Below are 22,780 nucleotides of genomic sequence, written 5' to 3'. Positions count from 1 at the left end.
AAAGCAAACAAGGCGAGCGAACGAACGCGTACAACACGCCGAATTAAGCTCCGTGTAAAAGCGGCGGCCCCGAGTACAACGTCCAACTCTCGCTGTTTACCTTGGCTAATTAATTTTAACTCGGCACAATAGGAAATTAAGACCCGAGAGGACTTAAACTGCTCTGCGGATTAAAACGCGCGGCCGCTCTCTCATGCCATTTCTGCTTCCAACTCGCTCTCCTAGTTTATTCTCAGAATTATATGTTTCGGATTGAGCCAAATTTTTGCATTTTATGTCACAAGATATATCCAAGCTCAATATTAGGTGCAAGTGATTTGATTGAAAAAGACCTTTTCATGGTTTTTTCGCAGTACTTATAAATCATTTTCCCTTCTTAAGCTAAATTAAGATTAATACAAAAAATTAATTTTATAAATTTGTACCAAATTCAAATCAATCACATGTTATTAAATTAATAAAAACCTAAATTGCCTTTGTGATAGATCAATAAACACAATTTGCAACTAAATTAGAATTTATGCTGCGGTAATGTAATTTGAATTGAATTATTTTATTTATTAAAGTAGACACTTCATTAAAAACTGATCCGGATGTTTTTTATGTTCGCATTCCTTAATACTGTTGTCAAGTAATAAGTAATAAGATTGAAAATAAATGCAGTCTCATTAAAACAGTCCGTGAAGTTTCAAAATCCAAAAATTCTTATTGTCTTGCACATTTATTTTGAAATTAGAGTTATTTGTAATTCACAAAGATCAAATCACAAGGATTAAATTTTGGGTTAATTAAAAAATCAACCTATTATTTTAGGCTACAAGACTTTATATATTGCCAAAAATGCCAAAATATTGGTCAAAATAAAAATTGACGGCTGTAAAGTAAAAAGAAACTTGAAGAATATTTTCAATTCGGATCGAATTCTGAGCAATGTTTTCTCTAAATTTTTAGAATAATTTATTTTATACATTTACTTCAATAAAACAAAAAAAATCTTAACAAATCCGTAGAATTCTGACAGAAATAATATGCTTTTATACCAAAAGAGTGTTTTTGCACGCTTAATTAATAAGCCGCAGAGCTTCAAAATATCACTCCACCGTTTTGTTTGTCCACAATCGCGGTCGTCAATTAAGTGTTTTGCTGCTCTTTGGCCATTCCTGTTTCAGGGGGAAAAAATTCACAAATTGCGCATAATCAAAGGGCGGTCAATCGACGCGAGAGATTCGAAATGACAAACATACTTGGTCTCTTTCCACTCGTGCTTTGGCGACGCGCTTGCCCGCCGCCGATTTCCATTATTTACAGCCGTCAGAGCCGCAATCGCAGATGGGAGGTCAATAAAGAGTTTTTTTCCCAAATGGAGCGCGAGCAACAAGTTGAGCATCAGCGCCGCTCTTTCATTATTTAAACACACATTTTGCACGCCACATTTCACCTCTCGGCAGTATCAGCGTTTCAAACTCGCGTTTTTCGCCCTCGCTCGGCTTTCGCCCTTTTTTCAACGCCGTAAAAATCAAAGAGAAAACTGAAAAGGGTTATCCATTTTTCCCATTTCGTAAAACTCGTTTCCGTTTGATTTAATTAAAGAGTATTCACAGTTTTCTTAAATTTTTAATTGATTTTTAAAATGCAAAGAAAATCTAGAGGTAAAAAATTGGCTTATCTTTTGTGAAATGTTGAAATTAAAATAAATTTGATAATAAAATTTTTCTCTTACAACGGAAACAGAGGTTATTTCATTAATGTACAAGATAATCAAGATAATAAAATGATATTAATTGGAATACTTTGAGCTTATTTAAATATTTTATGTCATTTACATGTACTTTGTATTTTTTAAATTCAATAATTCTTTCTCTAATTAATTTTTTTTTTCTGTTGTGACAATTAAATAAAGAACAAATAAATATTTTTAAATTTACAATAAAGCTGTTTAGTAAGTTTCAAAGGTAGGCTTTTCGCTCGTCAGAGGTGCGTATCAGGTTGCATAACCGAACAAAATTAGGCGCTGGCTGTCCAGAATTCCACGTTAATCGAAAAAGGAGCCGCAACAACTTCGCCATTAAATTAGAAGGGTTCTCTAGCGGCGAATAAACTATTCAGAAAATCTAATCAAATATTAATTAGGCGCGCTCGCCACTTTTGGGCTCGCTTTTCGCTGGTCGCTGCCTTGGTTGGGGTTTTTTCGGCACACACTAGAGAAGCATGGCGAGAGAGGGTGCGAGGTGGAGTCGCGGCTGCGTGCGCTGCCCGCCAAAATGGCGCGCCCCGTATGCAAATGACCCACGCATAATGGGCAGGGGTGGAGTCGGCAGAGGAGGGGCGATGCAGGGGAAAAACGGCGGACGAAAAAACGTCCGACCGAAAAAGACTCGCCGAGAAGTGCCGCGCTCTCGAGGCGAAAGATGCAACCTTCTCGGCCACACTTTCCACTAGATTTTTCTCCTCTGACACAATTTTTCACTTGGTGGGAAAATTTGAATGAATTTGAAAGCGCGATGACATATTCATTTATTTATAAAAGGCAGTTTTGATTTTATGGAGCAAAAAAAAAAAGCAAAATTATATAAATATCATATTATGATTGTTGATCTTATGCTTCGTCTCTGCGATTGAATTATTTATTGCGACGCGCGTAACTTAAAACGTTATACAAATTAATAAAAACAAAAATAATAATTAATTATACATAAAAACACTTCTCGGCTGTAAAACTTGTAATTGTGATCAAAATACCTCAGCTAAAAACTCCTATGTATGCAGACTACTGAAAAAAGCCAATCATTGAATTCTTAAATAATCGAAAAGCAGACGTAGATTTTACTCCTTTGTTCTTTGACTGTGTCTTATTAAAAACTGAAATTGTCAACCTCTAGAAAAAAATAATGCAATTAACGACATAATTTATATTTTTTGTTTACTCAAGTGAAACTAAATTTTGAAATTGAAGACAAAATTAGCAGTAAAGATATAAAAAAACCAAGCAGAGGTATGCTGAGATGCATAACATAAAAAGAAACACAGCTCACTAATAAAAAATTTATTTTTTCTTCAACAAGAATTACAAGATTTCAGTGTTGTGCGAACAAATATGTATTTATAAAATAATGTATCAATCAATTGAGGAATCAACTTTCAGATATTTCTTTTTTTCGTTCAATTCAATTCATTTTATTTTTCTCCAAACAAGTCAGAACAATTCGTTTCATGATTTATTAATCAGATTTGAGTAATTCTCACTCAGACAATTTTGGTTTATTGAACTTGTATATTTTACACGTAAAAATTAAACACAAACCAAAACATAAATTATTGTTAATGATTCTAAGTTGGGCAAAAACAATTTTTCCGTTCAGCTTGTGTATTCTATATTAATTTTAAAACTCAAAGTAAGCATAAAATTCAAATTAACATTTGAAAAAAAAACCGTGCTAAAAAGTTCTATATAATCGCCGGTGCTACAGCTCATCAGAAGGCCATAATAGTTGAACAAAGTGGAACAGCTGCTGCTGGACCGGCGATCAGAAACAATGATCTGTAGCACAAAGGGATGCTGCGTCTCGCAAACCAGTTCGGCCGGAGCGAGTTTTTCCGCGCGCTCCTCATTTCCATACATCTCTCGATTCTCTTTCGACCAAAGAAGCATTCCCAGAGCGAATTTAATAAAGCACGCGTCTCTCGGCTGCGTTACTTTCATTGTTTCCCCCCGAGAGTCTCTAATTTCCCAGCCGGAGAATGTTCCCTCGGCTGCCTTGTGATTAAGTTAATTGTGCAGCAATTTATTTATTTTGGCCGTTGCCAAGTGCAGAGAGAGAAACAAAGCCCGGACCCTCGCAGCGGCCGAGCCGTTTCTGCGCATGAACGTCTTTTTTATTTCTAAGGAGCTGCGAGAAGGGGTTGGTCGCTCCGCCGGGCGGGGGTGATGCATGGGGCAGGATGCGAGCGGAGATAGCAAGGGTTCTCCCCGGGGGCCGCGCGCCTGCAATTTATCGTCTTACGCCGGCACACAGGGGTGAATTTATAATTTCTGGAGAGAGAGAAAATGGAGCCACCCTCTGAAGCCACCCCCTTACGTGTAGTGTGACTCATGACTGAATCTGATAAAGCGGCCCTTTTCTCTGACGAGGGTGCATGCAAGGAAGGACTTTAGAAAGTGGTCTCGGACCGAGGGGAGCGCACAGATGGACCGTCGAATTTAGCAAAGGGCAACGAGCTTCGTGAGAGCAAAATGCGTTCCAGAAAAGTGCGAGGGAATTAAATATTGACGCTGCCAATAAACGTGCTTCATCGTCCGCAGGGGAAATAAAAAGCGGGTCAAAAGTCTGCATTGTTTAATTGATTTAAAATGAAATGATACGCTTTAAAAAAGGGGAGTTTTTTTGCTTCAATCAGTGAGATTTATTTCAATTAAGATTCTCTGAAGTATACATAAAATATTGGCTTCTAATTTAACACTAAAAAATCGTTAAAATTTGAACACATAAACTCAACTTTTTTGTGCGAAAGAGAGAATGAAAATGAATAACATTAATAAATGAATATAAAATCAGAAAAATGAATGGTACGTTGCAATCCTAAATTCCTAATTTTGTCATTTACACACTAACCAAAAGACGTAAATGTTTTGTATGAATTAATTAAGTTTATGAATTGATAAACTGTTAACTGTTTCCTAAAAGATACTTTTTTACTATTTTTTTTATGATTCCAATAAGTGAAACATAAAAAAACTTAAAAATAAAACCAGGTTTTCATCGATTTTTAAATTAATTATTAAAAAGATTAAAGTTATTTTTAATATAAATAAATTTTAATTTATTAATAATTATTTTAAGTAAACATGTGGTGATAACATTGCTTTATTCTTTAATTATGCGCATATTTATTTATTTAAATTTGAACCCAATAAATAATAAAATTTGCAGCTCCATCCTACATAAGTTGGTAAGGCATCAGATTCACATTGATTCATAAGGCTAATTTTTTCCGTCTCATACATTTTGACAAGGTTGAATTAAGTTAAAAAACTCATAATTTGTAATCAAACTTTTATTATCTCCGAACATTCAATATTATTGCAGAACCTTTTTGGTAACAAAGAACGAATCTTGTAATTAGAATAATCAAACATATAAGCAAGGGGCGAGCGGATTCCTTTTCATTTCGATTTTTCACATGGCTTGGCGCAACAACAATTTCCTCCTGCGGCGTCTAATAAATGTAAAACACGCGCGCGCGCGGCTCCATCAATTCAGGCACGTCAGATAAATGTCTGCTGGCCGCAGAGAGACGCGCTGCACCCTTTCGCTCTGAAAGGGGACGACGAAAGGAAAGAGTGAAAACAAAAGACCCCTTTCGCAATTTCCTCTCTCCCAATGACTCACGCCGAACAAAATGACCGCCCGGTCGTAAGAAACTTTTCCTCGTGTTCTACACGGCCGTGTTTGTGTAATTAAATCAGGCCCCTGGTGATCGCGGCCTGACATGAAATTAATGAAACGCCGAGAGTGGATTACGGCGCCGAGCGTGATTAATCATGCGTCAACGGCAAAAACAATAACCCGGCCGAGGAATTCGCCAGAGTTTATGCGAAGAAAAAATACACAGGAGGTGATTACGTCGTTCCGGTCGTGTGGGCGATGAAAGCGAGACGACCGACCAGCAACAGCCGCCGCGTTTGATCTCGAAGCTATTCAAGCGCGCAAACCTGTTTTTCATTGGCCAGGTTGTGAATAGGTATCTTTTTGGAGGACGCCAGATTAAATGATAAATAATTCGCACGTGTTCGCGGAATTAAACTTGCAAATAGCCAAATTTACTGAGAAATTATTGTTCCTAATTTTATTAAAAAATAAACTTAAACTATTTTGAAATTATAATAATTGAGAAAATGAAAACACAACGTTTTTATTAAATCTTTTATTTGTAAAATAAGTGTTATCATTCGTGGGTTTCATGAAAAATTTAAATCAAGAGTTTAAATATATATGCGGAAATGAAGAGATTGGGTTTTATCCTCGTTGCTGAAAAAATTCAAGGACAACAGACTCAAGACTAACTTTTATAACTGAGGCGGCTTAAAATTAAATATTTTTTTTTTTTTTTGAAAGATCAATGAACAGTGGTAGTGAAAAAAAAACGATATATTTTGTATTTTGTATCAATGTTGTTATTTTTATTTTTTTTTTTTTATATAGCTGACATTTTTGCTTGGATTAGGTAGATGACTTTTTATGCGTTCTGGAAACTTGAAATTGAAACGGACCAAATAATCATACCGAAATAATATCTGAGATCATTTTGCCATATGAGGAAAACTTTAATTTTTTCTTATATGAGAGCGCGTTTTTTTTACATTTTTTTCTGAACAAAGGTTTTTTTAAGGCTTACTTTATATTTACGTATTTCACTTCTTTTGATATATTGTATATAAATTATTATTATTATTAATTTTTTCTTAACATTTTCAGGTCAGATCTTCTCATCAACCCCTGAAATCGACGTTCAAATGAAGGTAGGAGAATTTTTTTAATTGATTTAATTATACAGATTGTTTAACAAGACGCTAAAAATATTTGATTTTTTAAACTGTTGTAACAAATTGAAAGATTTCTGCCGATACCATTTCCATTCAATGCATTATTTGATGTAAATTGCGTAGATTGAACCATTATTTTAATTAAGCGCTGAGCGTCCAATAATGAATCTGCTTTGCTTCGCCCACACGTCCGTGCAAACTCTCAAAAGTTTCGGACGCGCGCTCTCTCTTGCTCTCTGGACTAATTAATTTCAGTCAAACACAACATTTCATTTGAGAAACTTTGCTGCCTGTTGGCTTTTCGCTGGAAATCGCTCTTCCCACCTCTCTTCCTCTGCCGAGCTCAAATTCGCGCAAAATTTCCTCAAAGCACGATCGCTCCCGGGGCGGCCGAGATCAAATTGCAGAGTTCGGCAGCAGAACATGCAGCCCCGAGCACGGAAGAAAAGCAAAACGAAGGAGGACAAACCGCACGCTCAGGTCTCTATTTCTAATTTGCGCAGCCATAAAAAGACGCAAGCCGTACATATATATAAATTTGTGAGGCGGGGATGGAGAGAGTTTGCGTCCAGTTTCACTCCTAAGTGCTTAATTAAAGGATTCGTGCGTTCGTCCGTATAGGTCGGAACAACAGCCAGCGCTTTCAAACAAACGCCAGGGCTGCTTGATTCCTTTAATGTTCTGGTCGTGTGTAATTTGCAGCAGCAGCAGCTCATCTAGGCGCCCAGCAGGAACCGCTCTTTGTGCCAATAAGGTGGCTGCGCCGCGTTAAACAGGGGTCGAGGCGCCGTGTGTGCTCAGCAACCTCTCTCGCTTTCGATCGGACACGTAATCAAACACACGCCAATCGCAAACACGCCAAAATTAATTTCCAACCCGACATGGATTCATGCATTTAATTTCTTATTTCACGACCATTTTTTTGATAAGAAAAACGCGCGCTGCTTTTACGGCCCATTAAGTTTTACGTTCGTGCCGCAGATTACGATGCAAATTTCGGCCCATGCAAATGAACAACTTGGGGGTATTTTTATAGGTGAGATTTGCGCGCTGTTGTTGTTGTTGTCGGGACAGGAAAAGCAGGGGGTGCGCTGGAAAATCGCACGAGGGGTGGCTTCGCTCTGGTGCTTGGCCAGTTGCTCGCCAGGTGGCTTCTGCGGCAATTTTTTTTCAAATTGTTCACTGATTTGTACAAATTAATGTTAATTATGAAGAAATTTTTATTTATCATTCGTAAATTTTTAGCCTGGTAATGAACGCAACTGATAATTTTCAAGTGAACACCAAATATAATACGGAGTTAATATAATATTAATTTAATTTTGAAATGATTAAATGGAAAATCCAGATGAAAAAATTCACAACACAAATTAAATTTGAATTTTTGATATCTTTAATTGTGTTTCTTCTGTACAATATATTATTGTTAATTGTGAATAAAAGTAATATATAAAAAAAGCAAGTTATAATTATTTTCTTTAATGAAATAAAATTTTAAAGTTAATAAAAGTAATAATATTAAATAAAAAAATAAAATGAAATAAATCAAGTAGAAGATAAAAATTAAATAAATAAAATTTCGTAATAGAATATTTATAATAATTATCTTAATTTATACTTTTGCTTTTAATCGCTTGAATTTATAACAAATGTTGAATGTTGGTCAGAAGTAAATGAAAATATCACTTTGCTTGCCCTGGTATATCTATTTCAATTTTAAATAAAATTAATTTTAATTTACCTCAGGTTTAGTCAGCTTTGTTTGTTTTATTGCTTGTTGCCTTTTCAATTACAAAACACCAAAAACTATCAGTACTAAAGGAAAACCTCTTGATTGTATTTGCAATTTAAAAAAATCTTAACTATGCAATCATCAAAATTTCGTTTTTTTTTTTTTTTTTCATATAATGGCTTTAAGATTTTTAACTTAAATTAGATAAAATTGGATTTTTTTTCAAATATTTCTATAAAAAAGACTTTTAAAGCACCGATTTTTTTTAGAACTTTAAGTTGGTGGTTCTTTTTTAAAATATAAAATGCCTCGCTTTGACTCTGTTGAAAAGCTTTATAAAGTGTGTTGGCGAATCTCGGGGGAAAAAATGCAGAGCACACAACCCTTTCTCTCGCGTCTTAATGGAGGCGTCTGGGTGAGAATGCAGAATTATCCTGCGTAGAATGTGCACGGCGGCGACACACCACTCGACACGACGTGGAATTTTAATAGAATTTTCCGTCCAATAGAGCGCAGGGCGGCGTGGCAGTGAGCGAGAGCGATTAAATTCAGAGACCGTCCGTGATTGATTTCTGCCTGCTTGGTATGCAACCCTCGCAGCGGGCGGCCTGAATGAGCGTAAATTAACTTGATTGCCTCGCATTCACTCGGCGCGCGCTCCGTCGTTAAGGGCCATTCGGAAAGAGGTGCACGACATTTTATCAAGTACATATGCGACCGAAAACAATGAACAGACCTTCGAAAATAGCGCTCGCGGTCGTTCGCAGGTTATTTCGAGGCTGCGCTGACAAACAAACCTGTTTGATTGCCCGCGGCTGCGGCGGCGACTCAAGAGCAGAAATCTGTCATCCTCAACTCTCCAGTCTGCAAAACACACCGAAAACGACGTATTAGGATAAGACGTGATGAGATATTTCAGTCCAGTAAATAAATCCATCGAACAGGAAAATATAGTTTATTTTAAAAAAAGAAAAAAATTTATGCTTCCAGAATCAATTAAATAATCACAGATAGTACAAAAAAAATTCGATCCAAGTTTATTAAATTATCCGTTTAAATTTTCCCACAAATTTCTCCTGTAGATGTTCATATTTTTTTCAAATTTTAAAGTGTATCTGAATAAAACTGCGATTTTTAGAAAGTTAACATTTTTTTGTATTTTTTTTAAGCAAAAAATCTGCTTACCTTAATTCATTGAAAAAAGGAATGAAAAATAAAACAAAATTTGGCAATTGGATGCATATTATTTACTTTTAATTTCATGGTTGTGACAATGAGCAACAATGAGCATACAAGATAAAAATAATTTTTGATTTCAAATTTTAATTTGTATTTTTGCCAAACAAAACAGTATCTACATTAGAATTATTATTGTAAAATGAATTTTATTTAAAAATAATTAAAATTTTATTTTTAAACTAAAATAAAACAAATTTAATAATAAATAATAAAAATTAAGATTTCTAGTAAAATAATAAACAATTTATATTATTACTGACAACAGTTTTGTGTTTATTTGTTGCTATTTTACGTATTAATTCAAGAACCACCAATAAAAATTTAATGTAAATTATAGTTTGCAGTTTAATGGAAGACGCATTATTCCAATTTTTGATTACGACCAGAAAACAATTTGACGTCCCCTGCTGCACACATAATTAAAAATGCTCGGGACACGCCGTTAAAAAGCTACAGCGCGTCGTTAAAAACGCTCGTTTAATCAGCGATGTATATCCTTTGACGAGAGAGCGCCCATTTTTATTTTATTACACCTGTAGTGTATGTCGAGAGCAAATACGCACCCACGAGGCCGCAAAACGGCGAGAGTTTTTATGGGGGTGCAGCGGCGGCGGCGGCGAAAGATTAATTACAGTCTCTCTCGCTCGCACCTCGTGCTGTTTCTGTCAGTTTTCGGCCGAAGTCAATCAGCCGAGCAATTAAAAGGCCCTCGACCGACTCAGCCCCTCCATCATCGCAAGCATTAATTTGATCGGCCTGCATTTGATTAATAATAAATTCATTATCGAGGGACGAGCCATTTGAAATGGAGAGCGGCACAAGATGGGGAATTCAATTTCGCGCTGATATTGTTTTACCGCCGAAGCCACTTCATCCTCTTATTTTACTTTGCAGGAATTTCCACTCTCTCTCATATATTCCTTGGGTCCCGAAATTCCTCTCTCTCTCTCGAATAGGGGACAAAACGGAAGAGCGTCTATTTCGGTCTTCTTTTGAATTCGCAGGGAAGAAATTCGCTACAGAGGCAGGTCTGCTTTTGTGCAGGAGAGAGCGGAAAATCTTTTGAATGGCGAGAGAGCCCGGCTGAATTTATATACATGTATAAAGGCTTAAATGAAAGAGCATTGGAGCTGAAAAGGGTTTCTTTTCTTAATACCCCGAGCGCGCCACACCCGCTGCGCGCTACAATAATAATATCTGACTCGGCATGTTCAAAGTTGCTAACTTGGCATTAGCATGTGCGCGGGAGGCCGTTTCTCTATTTCCTAACTTCTAACCCGATGTGAATGGAGAAAATATCGCTGCTCGCTGCAAATTTCCTCTCGGCCTAGGAAATTTCGCGAACGGCAGATTTATACTTTATTGTCTGGAGAGGAGATATTTCCAGTGTGGAAGTGCTACGTAGAAAAACAACCAGAAGCTTCCTAAATATACCCTGAGCAGATTCCCAAGTGCCGTTTTAATGGAAGGATAAATATTATTAGTGTATTTTTCAATAATTGGAAGCAGAATAAAAATAATCCGAGATTCAAACCAGTGATAATTAATAGCCTGTCTGTGGAAGTTCTACGTGAAAATCTTAATTTATATTCAACCAGAAGCTTCCTAAATACCCCCTGAGCATATTCCCTTGTGCTATTTTGATGGAGGGACAAATATAATTTTTCAACAATTAGAAGTAGGACGATACCAACCAATACCAACAAAGGGATATCTGAGTCTTGAACCATAATTTGTAAAAGAATTTCATTTATATTTTAAATTTTTAAATTAACATTTCACTTTTATAATTTTGGAATAATTATCTTATACGGAGCTAGATCAGGAACTCAATCAATTTTAAATTGACTAAAATAATAAAATTTTCCAAGATAGAACAAAATTTAATAATTAAAAAAAGTTGTTTTTAATTTTTTATTATTTTTTAAATAAGCTTCGTATTTTTTTCATACTCAAATTCATTTTAATTTTAAAGTTAATAATTAAAAATAATTATAATAATTTAAATAAAAATTAAAAAATTGTTTTAATATGAATCATATTTTAAATAAAAATAATAAAATATTAAATTATTAAATATAACATTTAAAAATATCAAATATTTAACAAAATTCTAATTTTTGTATCGAAATCAGTGTTTTACGGCAGTTTGAACTTGCTGGTTTACTACGAATTATTTCACAGGGTTTGAATTTGAGCAGAAGACAAATATATGCCAGGTGGTTGTTTAGAGACGAACGGAGGAAAATTTACACGGCGTGGCCGCGGCAGACAAGCGAGATGGCGACGTGTTCATATATGTACGGTTCGCATTATTAATTGCAGCAGCCAGGGTTTGTTGGCGCCGGGCGGCGCGCAGCCACCCGTCCGTCGTTGCTGCGAATTGAAATTAGATTGTCAGTGCGATGTCAGAGGAAGGACGGAGGCCCTTATGTCTGCTTCTCACGCTTGAAGGGCGCCGTGAAATCTCTGACAGCGAGAGCCGCTCCTCGCCCCAATCCGCTTTATTAATATTTCAGGCACCACACCAATTGCAATCGTGAAAATTTTATAGAATATTGATTATTTTTTAAACGGTCTTCAATAATCAGAAAAATCTTGACTACTCACACGTACCAACTGAAAATTTTCTATAAGAGAAATAAATTAGTAAAAATTGATTTAACTTTATATTAATTTTGAATTAACCAAAATTTTGAATTTTAATCAGAAAAACATGCATGAATTTACGACGTATAACGAAAATAGAGGGAATAAAGTGTATACAAAACTAAAAAGAAAGTAACAAATTATAGATAATCAGTTAAATAAAACAGTATTTTCCTTTTAATAAAAAAAATTATTAAATGTTTCTTTATTTATTTTGTTCTAATAAATAAAATATTAATTTTTATGACTGCTCTAATGAGATAGATAACAAAAATAACAAATTATGATTTTTATTTCAATTAAAATTATTCAAAATAAAACATTTCATTATATATAATTATTGTATTTAATTTTTGGACAATTACTTAATCATTTTTATGAATAATTTTATAATTTAGTCCTCATTCCTTCTGGGGAAGCAAAGAAAGAAAATCCGCGAGACGAGACGCGGCCGTTTGAGTAAATTTATGCTGCGGGTGTGTTTTGTCACGGCGAGGGAGCAGCCTAATTTGGCAGAATAAAACAAAAGTGACTGTGTGAAGTGGGCAGAACCGAAAACATACACGGCGCGGACGACGTGGAAAATAAAAGCGGCCCCGGCACCGCTTTCACCTTTTAATGCCTCTCTCTCTTTCTCTCTCTCTCTCGTCTGCCGGCAGCCAAGCGGTTGTTTTTATTTGAACACACCAGACACACACACGTGTTTCCCACATGTTGGAAAACGAGGTCTTTTTATAATATTTTCCGCCGCGCACTTTTCCGGCTGCGGCTTTAATTGAGCTCGCGCGCGTTTCGCCCTCCGCTTCGTAACGTAATCTTCTTTCGCGGTAATTTCATGCAAATGGGAAAAATGCAGATTTTGGCAAATGAGCGAGAGCAGGAAAGACATGAGTCTAATTGTGGGATTTTGCAAATCGTGTCGGGCGAAAACAATGGCGCTAAAATGCGAAAAGAACTCGTAAAACTCTGGAGCAAAATTAAAAAATTATAAACATTTCTACTTCATATACCTGGTCAAGAGTAATTAGAAATTTTGATATTCAAAAGTTATAATTACAAGGGAAAAAATTACAAAAAAAAATTTGCGAAGTAAAATTTTGTATGGCTGCAGTGATAATTTTAATTTCTGTTTTAAGATAATTGAAATATTATAAGAATTGATATTTTTATTTTCAAAACAATGGAGTTTTCCCCACCTCTATCAGTTCCACGTGAAATTGTAAAAAATTAAAACCTTAATAAAAACACAAATGTACTAAAATAAAATAAAAATATCTTTAATATCTTCCCCGTTTCGAATCATCGTGCTTGAGCTAAAATTTGTTTCACCCCGTGTATAATTGAGTCTTAAAAGTTTTCATTTTGTTTGCGGGCCCTCGATTTGAATCGTCGTAAGGTATCCTTTTGATGGCCGCGACGAATTAAATTGCAAGCGGGGTTAGGCAGCCGTGCGCGACGCGTGTGCCCGGCCGGTTGCAGAAATTCGTCTCTCATCTTTGCGCGACATCAAAGTGCTCCTCCTTGCGTTTTCGCATTGTAATTATACACGAATTTATTTGGCCCGGCGGCGCTTTGAAGTGTAAGAGAGTGTATCCGAGTTAATCAATGCAGCGCTGCCCGTCCCGGCCATGTTAGGAGGAGATCACGTGCGCTGGGGTTTGATTAAAGAGGGGGAGGCGAGGGCGAGGGGAGCGTCCCCGTTCGGCCCGCCGCTCGGCCACCCTCTAAGAAACTTTTCTCCCCATCATGGCCGGTGGTCAATACGGACAAGCAACCCTTTCACCCCAGCTCGCCAACAACCCGTAATGGTCGGTCCGTCCGGAGAGTGCAAAGTTTTGCAGGTTTAATAATGGTCGGGGGAGGAGGAGGGCGAACGAAACTTCGCTAATGTCTCCCGAGCTGAGCCGCGCACACCAGCCCACCCGTCCATCGCACTACTACTTGTGTGTACATTTTGCCTTATTTGCCCGTCCGTGCAGCGAGAGCCACGGGCACCGGGCGTAAACAAACTTTGTTTCCAGAGGAATTATTCCGGCTTGTCGGTTGCAACTTGTTTGACCCTCTGCGGCTTCGCGTGCAGCCTTTTTTGCCCACCTGCTTCGACTGCCCAGCCTGTTCTTTGTCCTTATTAGGTTCACCGAGCCAACTGTGGAATTCGGTGTCACCGCACCTCAATTTTGTTCTCAATGCAAACAAACTCGACAAAATAGTTCAGCTCCGTGCATAAAGAATATTAGGATTTTTTTCAGAGGATATTTTTAGGTTTATTATACAATTGTACCAAGGAAAACTATCGCAAAATACACGTTTTTTCACGCAAGTCAGCTAAAAAAAGTTTTTCACAATAAAAATAAAATGTCTAGATTTGCCCATTTAAAATTTTACTGCAACCTCGGACACGTTCCTACGTAGTGCATCATTTTTCCTTCAAACTGGTTCAAAATTAAATGTTTTGATTTATTGTTGGAGAATTGGTAACTGGATTTCATAATTAATGTAAAATGTTTTACTTTCCAAATAAATTAAACAATTCTTGAAAGATTTGTTTACCAATGAAGCGTTTTATTGCAACAAAATTTAGGACTTGATCATTTGATGATTCATAAAGAATCTACAAAAAACGAAAGATTTTTTCAACATAAATAATTATTTCCTATTTATTTAACGTTAGGCTAATTAAAAAAAATTATAGCTATTAATAAAAAATTCATTTTTTTTTATTTTAAACTTATTTGTTTAAATCTTTAGACTTACAGAAGCGACATTTTATTCATTTTATTATTATTTTACATCACATAAGGTTCAATGAAACTTTTGTGAACTGAAACATTTTAAATAAATTTAAAATTTGATACCTGATCTGCAATTAGGCCGGTGGTGCAAATTAAGAAATGCAGCCGAGCAGAGGGTCCAATTTTTTTTGGTCGCGTGTAAATATTATCGCGTTAATTAGTGATACGCGCCGGCAGCTCTCGGCTACAGGAGGCTGTGGGTGTTTTTGCAGAAGCCACAAGGGGAAAGGCTGAGGCGGGTTTATTATTAATTGGGTTATCTCTGCGCTCAGCGTGCGCGGCCACCCCACAGCTATCTCCGTTCGCTGAAATATTAAACGCACGCCGACAAGAAAAATCGTCGCCGCTTATTTCATTTTCTCGTCTTGCTGCGAGATAAAAAAAAAATAATGAGATAGAGAGGATTTCATTAGGTTGAAATCGGCGGGAGATAATGCCGCGGTAATTACAGCCGGCTCGGTCTAATTACTTTTAGCTGCAGTGTTTTCAGCCGTGATGCTCTAATGAATGGCCGAGCTGTTGAATAAACGACAGCGTTTAAAAAGAATCCTTTAACGCATACAAACGCGGGCTCTCTTTCTCTCTGTGTTGAAACACACGCGCTCCTCGTGGGCCTCAACAAACTTTCACTCTTTTGCCGACCGACGCAGTCAAAAAGCGAAAACGTGTGTATGGTGCGTCCGCGTTCAAAAGGGCTCTGGGGACCGACTGAGATTGCAGGAATGCGTTTTGTTCTTTTGCTTTTCAACTTCCTCTGCTTTTCGCAAGCAACTAATGTAATTTTTTACTTTACAAAATTCAATGTTAAAGAATTAATCAAGTCTCTTAATTTAATAATTTCAAATTATGCAATTTTAAAAAATGAAGTGGTTTTGATTAAAATTTAAATATTTTATTAATTATTTATATTAATATTTGTACAGCATATTTGTTGAATAATTTGTGACTTAAGTTGGAAAAGCCTCATAGATGAAAAGGTTTGAATAAATTAGGCTGCAAATAGTTATTAAATGTGCAAAGAATCAATAATTTGATAAAAAAAATTAATTAAAAAAAAACCATTATTGTACTTTCCAAAATTTTAGTAAAAATCTGTGATTTTCTGTGAACTGCAATTCTTAGAAATAAATTATTTTATCGTTGATATTAGATAGATATAAAAAAAAAAATACACAATTTCAAGCTAAAAAAAGTCATTTTGGTCATTTTAGTCCTAGTTTTAAAAGTATATTTGAACGAAATTTTTACGTATGTATATAAATTTCGTTCCATCCACAGCCTGGTCTCGGTCGTTAAACTTTTTTTGTGCGTCAGATGTTTGCGGAATTTTGGCACCGCCGCACACTTGACATAAAACTGTGCGGCTTGATGTCCATTAATTTTGCGAGCGCGTCTCGCTTAATGAAACGATTGGCTGCAATTAGAGCGAGTGGCGCACAAAAGACGGCTGCTGCTGCGCGACGGCCCGACTTTATGATTCAACAAACTGCTGTGTATGTTTTTATGCCGCCATAAGGAACGGGATATTAAATCTCATCTTATTACGGCATCACATGCGCGGCGCAAAAACTTCAAAAGGCCCGAGCGAGCGAGAGAGAAACTTTTTAAATCACATTTGCCTGACGTCGGTTGGTGTGTATCGTCGGCTCTTTATGGGTTTTTGCTTTCTCTGTGTTTAATCTGCGAGGAAATTTCATGGGAATTTCATTGCGCGCGTTTTATAGTTCGCCGCCGCCGCCGCGATGAAAAGATGTCGTGAAAGAGCTGCCGAGAGAAAATAGCGAGCGAAACGGGAGGAAAACTCACGGCAAAGGGAATTATTTAAGCTGATTACGTGAGAGAGATAATGATGATGCCGTTGATAGTTGCAAAGCGAGGAAAATTTCCAGTCTGTTTTGCAATTCAGTTCGCTTCTGTACATTGAAAGAAAGTATAAAAACAAAAACAAAAGGGCATTTCAAATCCCTGGAAGCAAAGCTTAACATTATTTGTTGTCTATTTATTTAAAAAAAGTTTATTAATTATTTTATAAATATTATTTGACCAGGGGAACAAGTAGAATAAATGCAATTTAAGATATTAAAATTATATTATAATAAACTTAATTTTTTTTAATTTTGATTTTCCAATATTTCTAAATTAAAGTATAATATTTAAATAATGCAATTTTTGCTTATTTAAATTGAAAGCGAGAAAAAGAGAAAAAACTAACAAAATAATTTTTTTTGAAAGGTGCTTTCTTGCTGCTAAACATTTTGTTGAAACCTTCATTCTTCCCCTCCCCATTTTAAGATTACATGTAAAATTACGTTAGAGTATAAAATAAACACAATTTGCAACTAAAATTTTCAAGCTGTTTGACAATATTGTATGGCCTTTGAAATGAAAACAGACTTTTCCCGTTGAATGTTTGTTTTGGCTTTGTCAATTAAACGTTCTCCATTCCCTTGTATGAGGAAGAGGGAAAATTTCAAATTTAATGAAATATACAATTTAATTATATTTAATAAAAATAAAATAGCATTTGATTCCTCTACAAATCCGGCCATTGAAATCTCCGTCTTTTTAAATCTCCACTTTCGCGTGTTTTTTTTCTCTCTTTCTTAAATCAACACCGGCACACTATCGCTTTCATCCCCCAACCCATCCCTCTGCGTGGAACAAGGAAAATCCGCAAATGTGTTCTGGGGTCTGAAACAGACTGTCCGCACGCTTGTGTGACACGGATGCAGCCGGGATATAGAATTAATGTTTGAATGTGTACTTGAAAATGTTTTGAGATAAAAGCAAATTCAAGTTAAATTCTGGCGAGGACGAGAGATGTGGAGTGGGTGCGGGAGGAACATCATCACATCGGCAAAGGTTTTGTGTGTAAAATGGCTGGCAAAGTAAGTTTTGGCAGAGCCAGCAGTGAAGCGTTATTATTCTCTAACCGTGAATTCAATTAGACCCTCGCATCTCCCCCTCGAACGGTCGCTCGGTCCGTCGGCCGCTCTAGCTGCTGCGCCCACTCATTTGCAATAGACGCGCTAGACAAAGCAATATGGCGCTGTGCCCGCTCGCTCGGCTTCGGGCCAAACTCCTCTACCTGCCTTGTAATTAGATTTTAAATATGACTTAGCTTAAGGCCCGGCAAACTTTGAATAATTCATGCGAAACGCTCTTGCCCGGGCCTCGACCAGAAAGTTTCCTTCCCTCCGAACACGCTGCCTGCGAAAATCCTGTGCACAGCAAGATGCCGGGGGTGCAAATTGCGAAATGGAGCGCGCACCGCAACCCTAAGGAAATTTATGCACTACGGCTCACCTTCGCACGGGTCCATATTTTAGTTAGTCCGAGGCTTCATGGAGACACACACAGACACTCACTTTGAGCTTTCCACGCCCGTGATAAATTCTGTTTAAAAAAATTCAAAAAATTCCAAAATTTTAGTTCATTAAAATCAAGTTATTCATTAAAAGCTTAAAATAAAAATGGATTGAATCAAAATATTTGATTGACAAAAGGTTTTTAACAACAAAATTTGGTAATTAAAATATTAAATAACAATTATTTTTGAGAAATTTATTGATTTAAATATTCAATTCTAAATGTATTTTTAAATTAAATTATATTTATCAATTTTAATTTAATTAATCGCTATTGTAAAAAAATCCAAACATGAAAAGAGTTTTAAAAAAAGTTTTAAATTATCAATAAAAGAAAATTATTTAAAAATTATTTTGTTAAAATAATATTTAAATATTCAATAAATTAGTATTAATTTTTCATTGTAAAGGTCAAAAATATCTAAAATTAAAAAAAAAAATCAAAATTCTACTGTGGCAGCTCACATAGGAAAGCAACTCGCGGCGCGTAAGAAAAAAGGCGACTAAAGAGGCAGCAATCTCGTCTCATCCCTCTGGTCCACCATCATGGGAGGATGCTGCAGAGGTCAGTCATCTTGGAGTCGGAGGGATGCTGCAGCACAAAGATCAAGGAGCAGGGATGCTGCAGCAAAACAAACGCACTTGACTTACCCGAGAATCAGACGTGTGGAGCTTTTGGTGCCGAGCGACTGGTCCAGACGACGCCGAGTGCAGGAAGAAAAAACAGGTTACGGTGGGAAAGATGCGGCCGAGATGATCTCAGGAACCAGCTGAGCGAGCGAGCCAGAGCTCTTTGCAGCAGCGAGCTGCTCATCTCCGAGTTGCACTAGCTGCAGACCTGCAGCTCTCTCTCTCTTTCTCAGGCGTGATAAAATATACAATACACACACCACACACAGATCTTTCAAATTCAGTTTAAAAGCATAGATTATAAGCCCTAAGGATACTAAAAACTGTTAATTTTTTTTACTTAATTTGCGATATCCGCTTGAAATGGCGTCTATCTTTCGCAAATATTTTCTCGGCGGCTGATTTTATGATTTAAATTTTGAAAAATCCATTAGAATTTTTGATACAAAATAAATTACTTTGAAAATAATGGAAATTAATTAAATATACATTGCATTTAAAATTCAAATCACATATTAAGTAAATATTTTAAAATTTTGTTTATAAATTTTAATAAGAAAATATTCTTTTAGGTGCAGAAGAAATATAAGATTAAAATATTAAAAAGATGCAAAAAGTTATTTATTAATTATAATAAAAAAATTATTTGAAAAATCTTTGCAAATAATATAATATTTATCCTTCACTAAAGAGAGTGTAAAAGAAAGTCCTTCACCGAAGTTAAAGCATCATAAACAAGAGGGGATTCACTTGGATGGTGCAGCTCCTGAGCTCAGCTTCTGCAACCGAGATGCGCTGCGTTGAGCTCGGAAGCTGCAGAACCGTGGGAACAACGACGCGCCGAAGAGCCACTTTCTCTCTCTCTTGTTCACCTGGTCAGCCGCTGGACCAGATTTGTAACTTGACCGGTTGTTATCTTCCCTCATCACAGAGAAAAGATGATAAAATTTTAAAAGAAATACAAGACAGTCTGATTATATTCATTTGAGGGGAAAAAATGTTACTAAGGTTGATTAAACAATTCTATTTTATATTCGCAGAGCACGAATCAAGATATAAAAAAATAAAGGATAATAAATTTTACTAAACACTTAAAGTGTAAAGCATGTCATTTAACGTTAATTATGGCCAAATAATTCAGTAGAAAATAAGCTGAAAAAAACTTTTTTCTATAATTTTGCTCCATATTGGTTATTGATAGTAAATATCCGAGATATCCTTTTATTCGAAATTATTTTAGCAAATGTTAATAAATGATACATGGAACTGGGATCATTATTGAGCACAACCTATTTAGGAATACCTAAGTTAAAATTTCCAATGATATTACAAAAAATATATTTATTAATTCAAAATATATTAATTTATAATAAATAACTCAAAACGTATTTATTTGTATTATAAAATTTGTTTGTAATATGAAATAACTAGAAAATAAATAATATTTTAAAGTTAATAGAAATTTTATAAAATATTATTTATTAATTCAACAGTTAAATTTATATAAAAATATGTGAATATATTAATTGTAATAATTAGTACTTTATAAATATAGTATTTGTATGGACAGAAACGCTAAATTTTAAATTACTTTTTATCAATAAATTATCAAACCAAGTACTATAGTTTTATCGCAATTAGCAACCTTGATAACCGCTAAACAAATAACATCTTAATCTTAATGTTCTTACTTTTTCTGTGTCGCGCAGGTTGCATAAATCAAAACTCGGCAGGCGCGCGCAAAATGGAATTTCGCTCGCGACAAAGCGGCCGTGTTAATTTCGAGTTATGTGTTTGCCGTAATTAAGGGAAACAATAAAAACAAAAGGAGTCTGGGGCGTAATTGCGGCGGCTCGGCACTTTCACTATTTCCCTCTCGCTTTTTTATTTCTTCCATTCATGGGAGCGCGCATGCCATTCAAATTTGCTGCCGCTGGAATCCGCCAAGGGGGAATTAAAACTCTCGCCGGGTCTCTCTGTTTTTAAAGCGCGCGCGCTCCTCCTTTTTTACGCTCACTCTCGGTCCGGCACGCTCGGATTAATAACACTCTCGAGCGACGAAAAAGGCTCCGTGTGTGTTTTGTAAAACACACCACTCTCGGCAATAACAATCGTCCTCCCGCACTACTCAATTTACCCTCAATTAAGCTACTCGCGTTAAAAAATTCAGTACCGCCTTTTCCGTTCTCGTTTTTACTTTGACTTCACTAGCAAGTTTATTTTATTATTTTAGATTTATAAATTAAATTTCAAATAAAATATTTAATACTCATAATAATTCCAACATTAATCACACGATTTTCGGTAAATAATGTTTGGTAAGAAATGGTTTACTTAAAAATTATAAATGAGAAATATTAAGTCTTTGTTGGTTAAAATTTTTGAATTTCCGAGCGTCGCTTGAAGTAGTTGAGGCGATTCAGAGTAGATGGCAACTTGAGTACTGTTCGCGGGAGCATCAACCCTTCAATAATTTCACCCCTTTTGCGCCGTCGTGAGCACTCTATAGTAGCGTCTCCCTCCAAGCTAGCCACGCATCAGCCGGTTTTACGAGCATTGTAGCTTCATAATATTTTATTAACGATAAGAAATTCAATGATTTACTAAAAATCCGATGTATACAAAAATATGCCGAATATTATATTGCGCAGCCTATCTCTGGTGAAACATTTTCAGCTTTGCCAAAATAAATTTTTTACAGTAGAAATCGACAGTAAAATTAATTAGCGCGTCATCTCACATGGAAAGCCAAATAATACATTTTATATCATTAATTTTTTGGAAACATGAAGAAAAAAGGGCTCTGTCCTCCGTGAAAAGTTTTGTTTTTGAAAGAAATAAATTGTATGGTCTTAATTGAAAACTCAATTGAGTACAACTTTCAACTTAAGTTGAAAGAAATAAATTAAAAAATAATAGCAATAATTTTTATAATGATAAAAATTAATAATTTTTTTCAACCTGGTAAAAGCCCGTTTACTTCACTTCCATGATAGTCTCCTCGAGTGCTGATTTCTTCAAACTAATTAATTTTTGTTTATACTTTTACAAAATTAAATTCTATTCATTTATTCTCTTGCAACGCGTCATACAGAAATGGGAAAGTCACATTGGGAGAGTATCGGCTCCGACAGCCAGCTCTAGTAAACAACTTACTAAGACTCGTAGGCCCAATTTGGAAGCCAAAGTGTTTCCAATTAAACCGACTCAATCGCCGAGCTAGAGCCAAAAACAGGAAACATATTTGTCAGAAACATGCAATTTTAAACTGAAAACATAATTTTATTTAAATATGTTAAAGATAATTTTATATTTTGAATCATATTAACATCCTTTACTTTTTATTGTTTAAAATTAATATATTTTATTTTAAGATTTTATATTATTTATTTTATTATGATAATGTAATTAAAATTTTAAATTGGAAAAAGACAAAAAAAGGTTCACAAATTTGTTTTTGCGTGCATCTTTCAAAACTTTTTTTTTTTTTTTTTTTTGCAGTGGCAGGCTGACAACTTTTTAATTGTTATAAATTTGAAATGCGAACATCTGTTAGAATTATTTTACTGATTGAGTTATTATAAAGAAATTTTGAAAATAATGAAGTAATTATGGATCTGCTCACGAGAAAATCAAGGATGAGGGACAAAAATGTGACTTAATGTGTCTGTAAAGGGGAGGCTCAGGCGTGTGTTCATTTTTTTACTTATTAAACGATAAGCAATGGGTTGACACTTTTCTTGTTTGCAGGGGTCACAGTTTAAGGGTTCGTAACAACCAGTTTAAAAAAAAACGTGTGTTTGAATTTAAATGATTTTTTTACACACTA

At 35.6% G+C, this 22,780-nt stretch overlaps 1 protein-coding gene and 1 long non-coding RNA gene across 2 annotated transcripts in view; one reads left to right on the top strand and one right to left on the bottom strand.

The window, feature by feature from the left end:
* The window catches only part of LOC132200474 (uncharacterized), a 230,440-nt gene that overhangs the window by 7,943 nt on the left and 199,717 nt on the right, over window positions 1-22,780 (bottom strand). The window contains exon 7 of the mRNA XM_059625959.1: window positions 9,071-9,137. Within this exon, the coding sequence (XP_059481942.1) occupies window positions 9,071-9,137 (67 nt within the window). The remainder of the gene's footprint in view (window positions 1-9,070; window positions 9,138-22,780) is intronic.
* LOC132200475 (uncharacterized) overlaps window positions 1-22,780 on the top strand; it is a 49,612-nt gene that overhangs the window by 6,640 nt on the left and 20,192 nt on the right. Inside the window, exon 2 of the long non-coding RNA XR_009442165.1 lies at window positions 6,474-6,517. This is a non-coding gene — a long non-coding RNA (uncharacterized LOC132200475). The remainder of the gene's footprint in view (window positions 1-6,473; window positions 6,518-22,780) is intronic.

This window comes from Neocloeon triangulifer, unplaced genomic scaffold (assembly GCF_031216515.1).
Source record: "Neocloeon triangulifer isolate White Clay Creek 2 clone unplaced genomic scaffold, ASM3121651v1 ptg000014l, whole genome shotgun sequence".
NCBI lineage: Eukaryota > Metazoa > Arthropoda > Insecta > Ephemeroptera > Baetidae > Neocloeon > Neocloeon triangulifer.
This window is presented reverse-complemented; position numbering and strand designations above follow the sequence as displayed.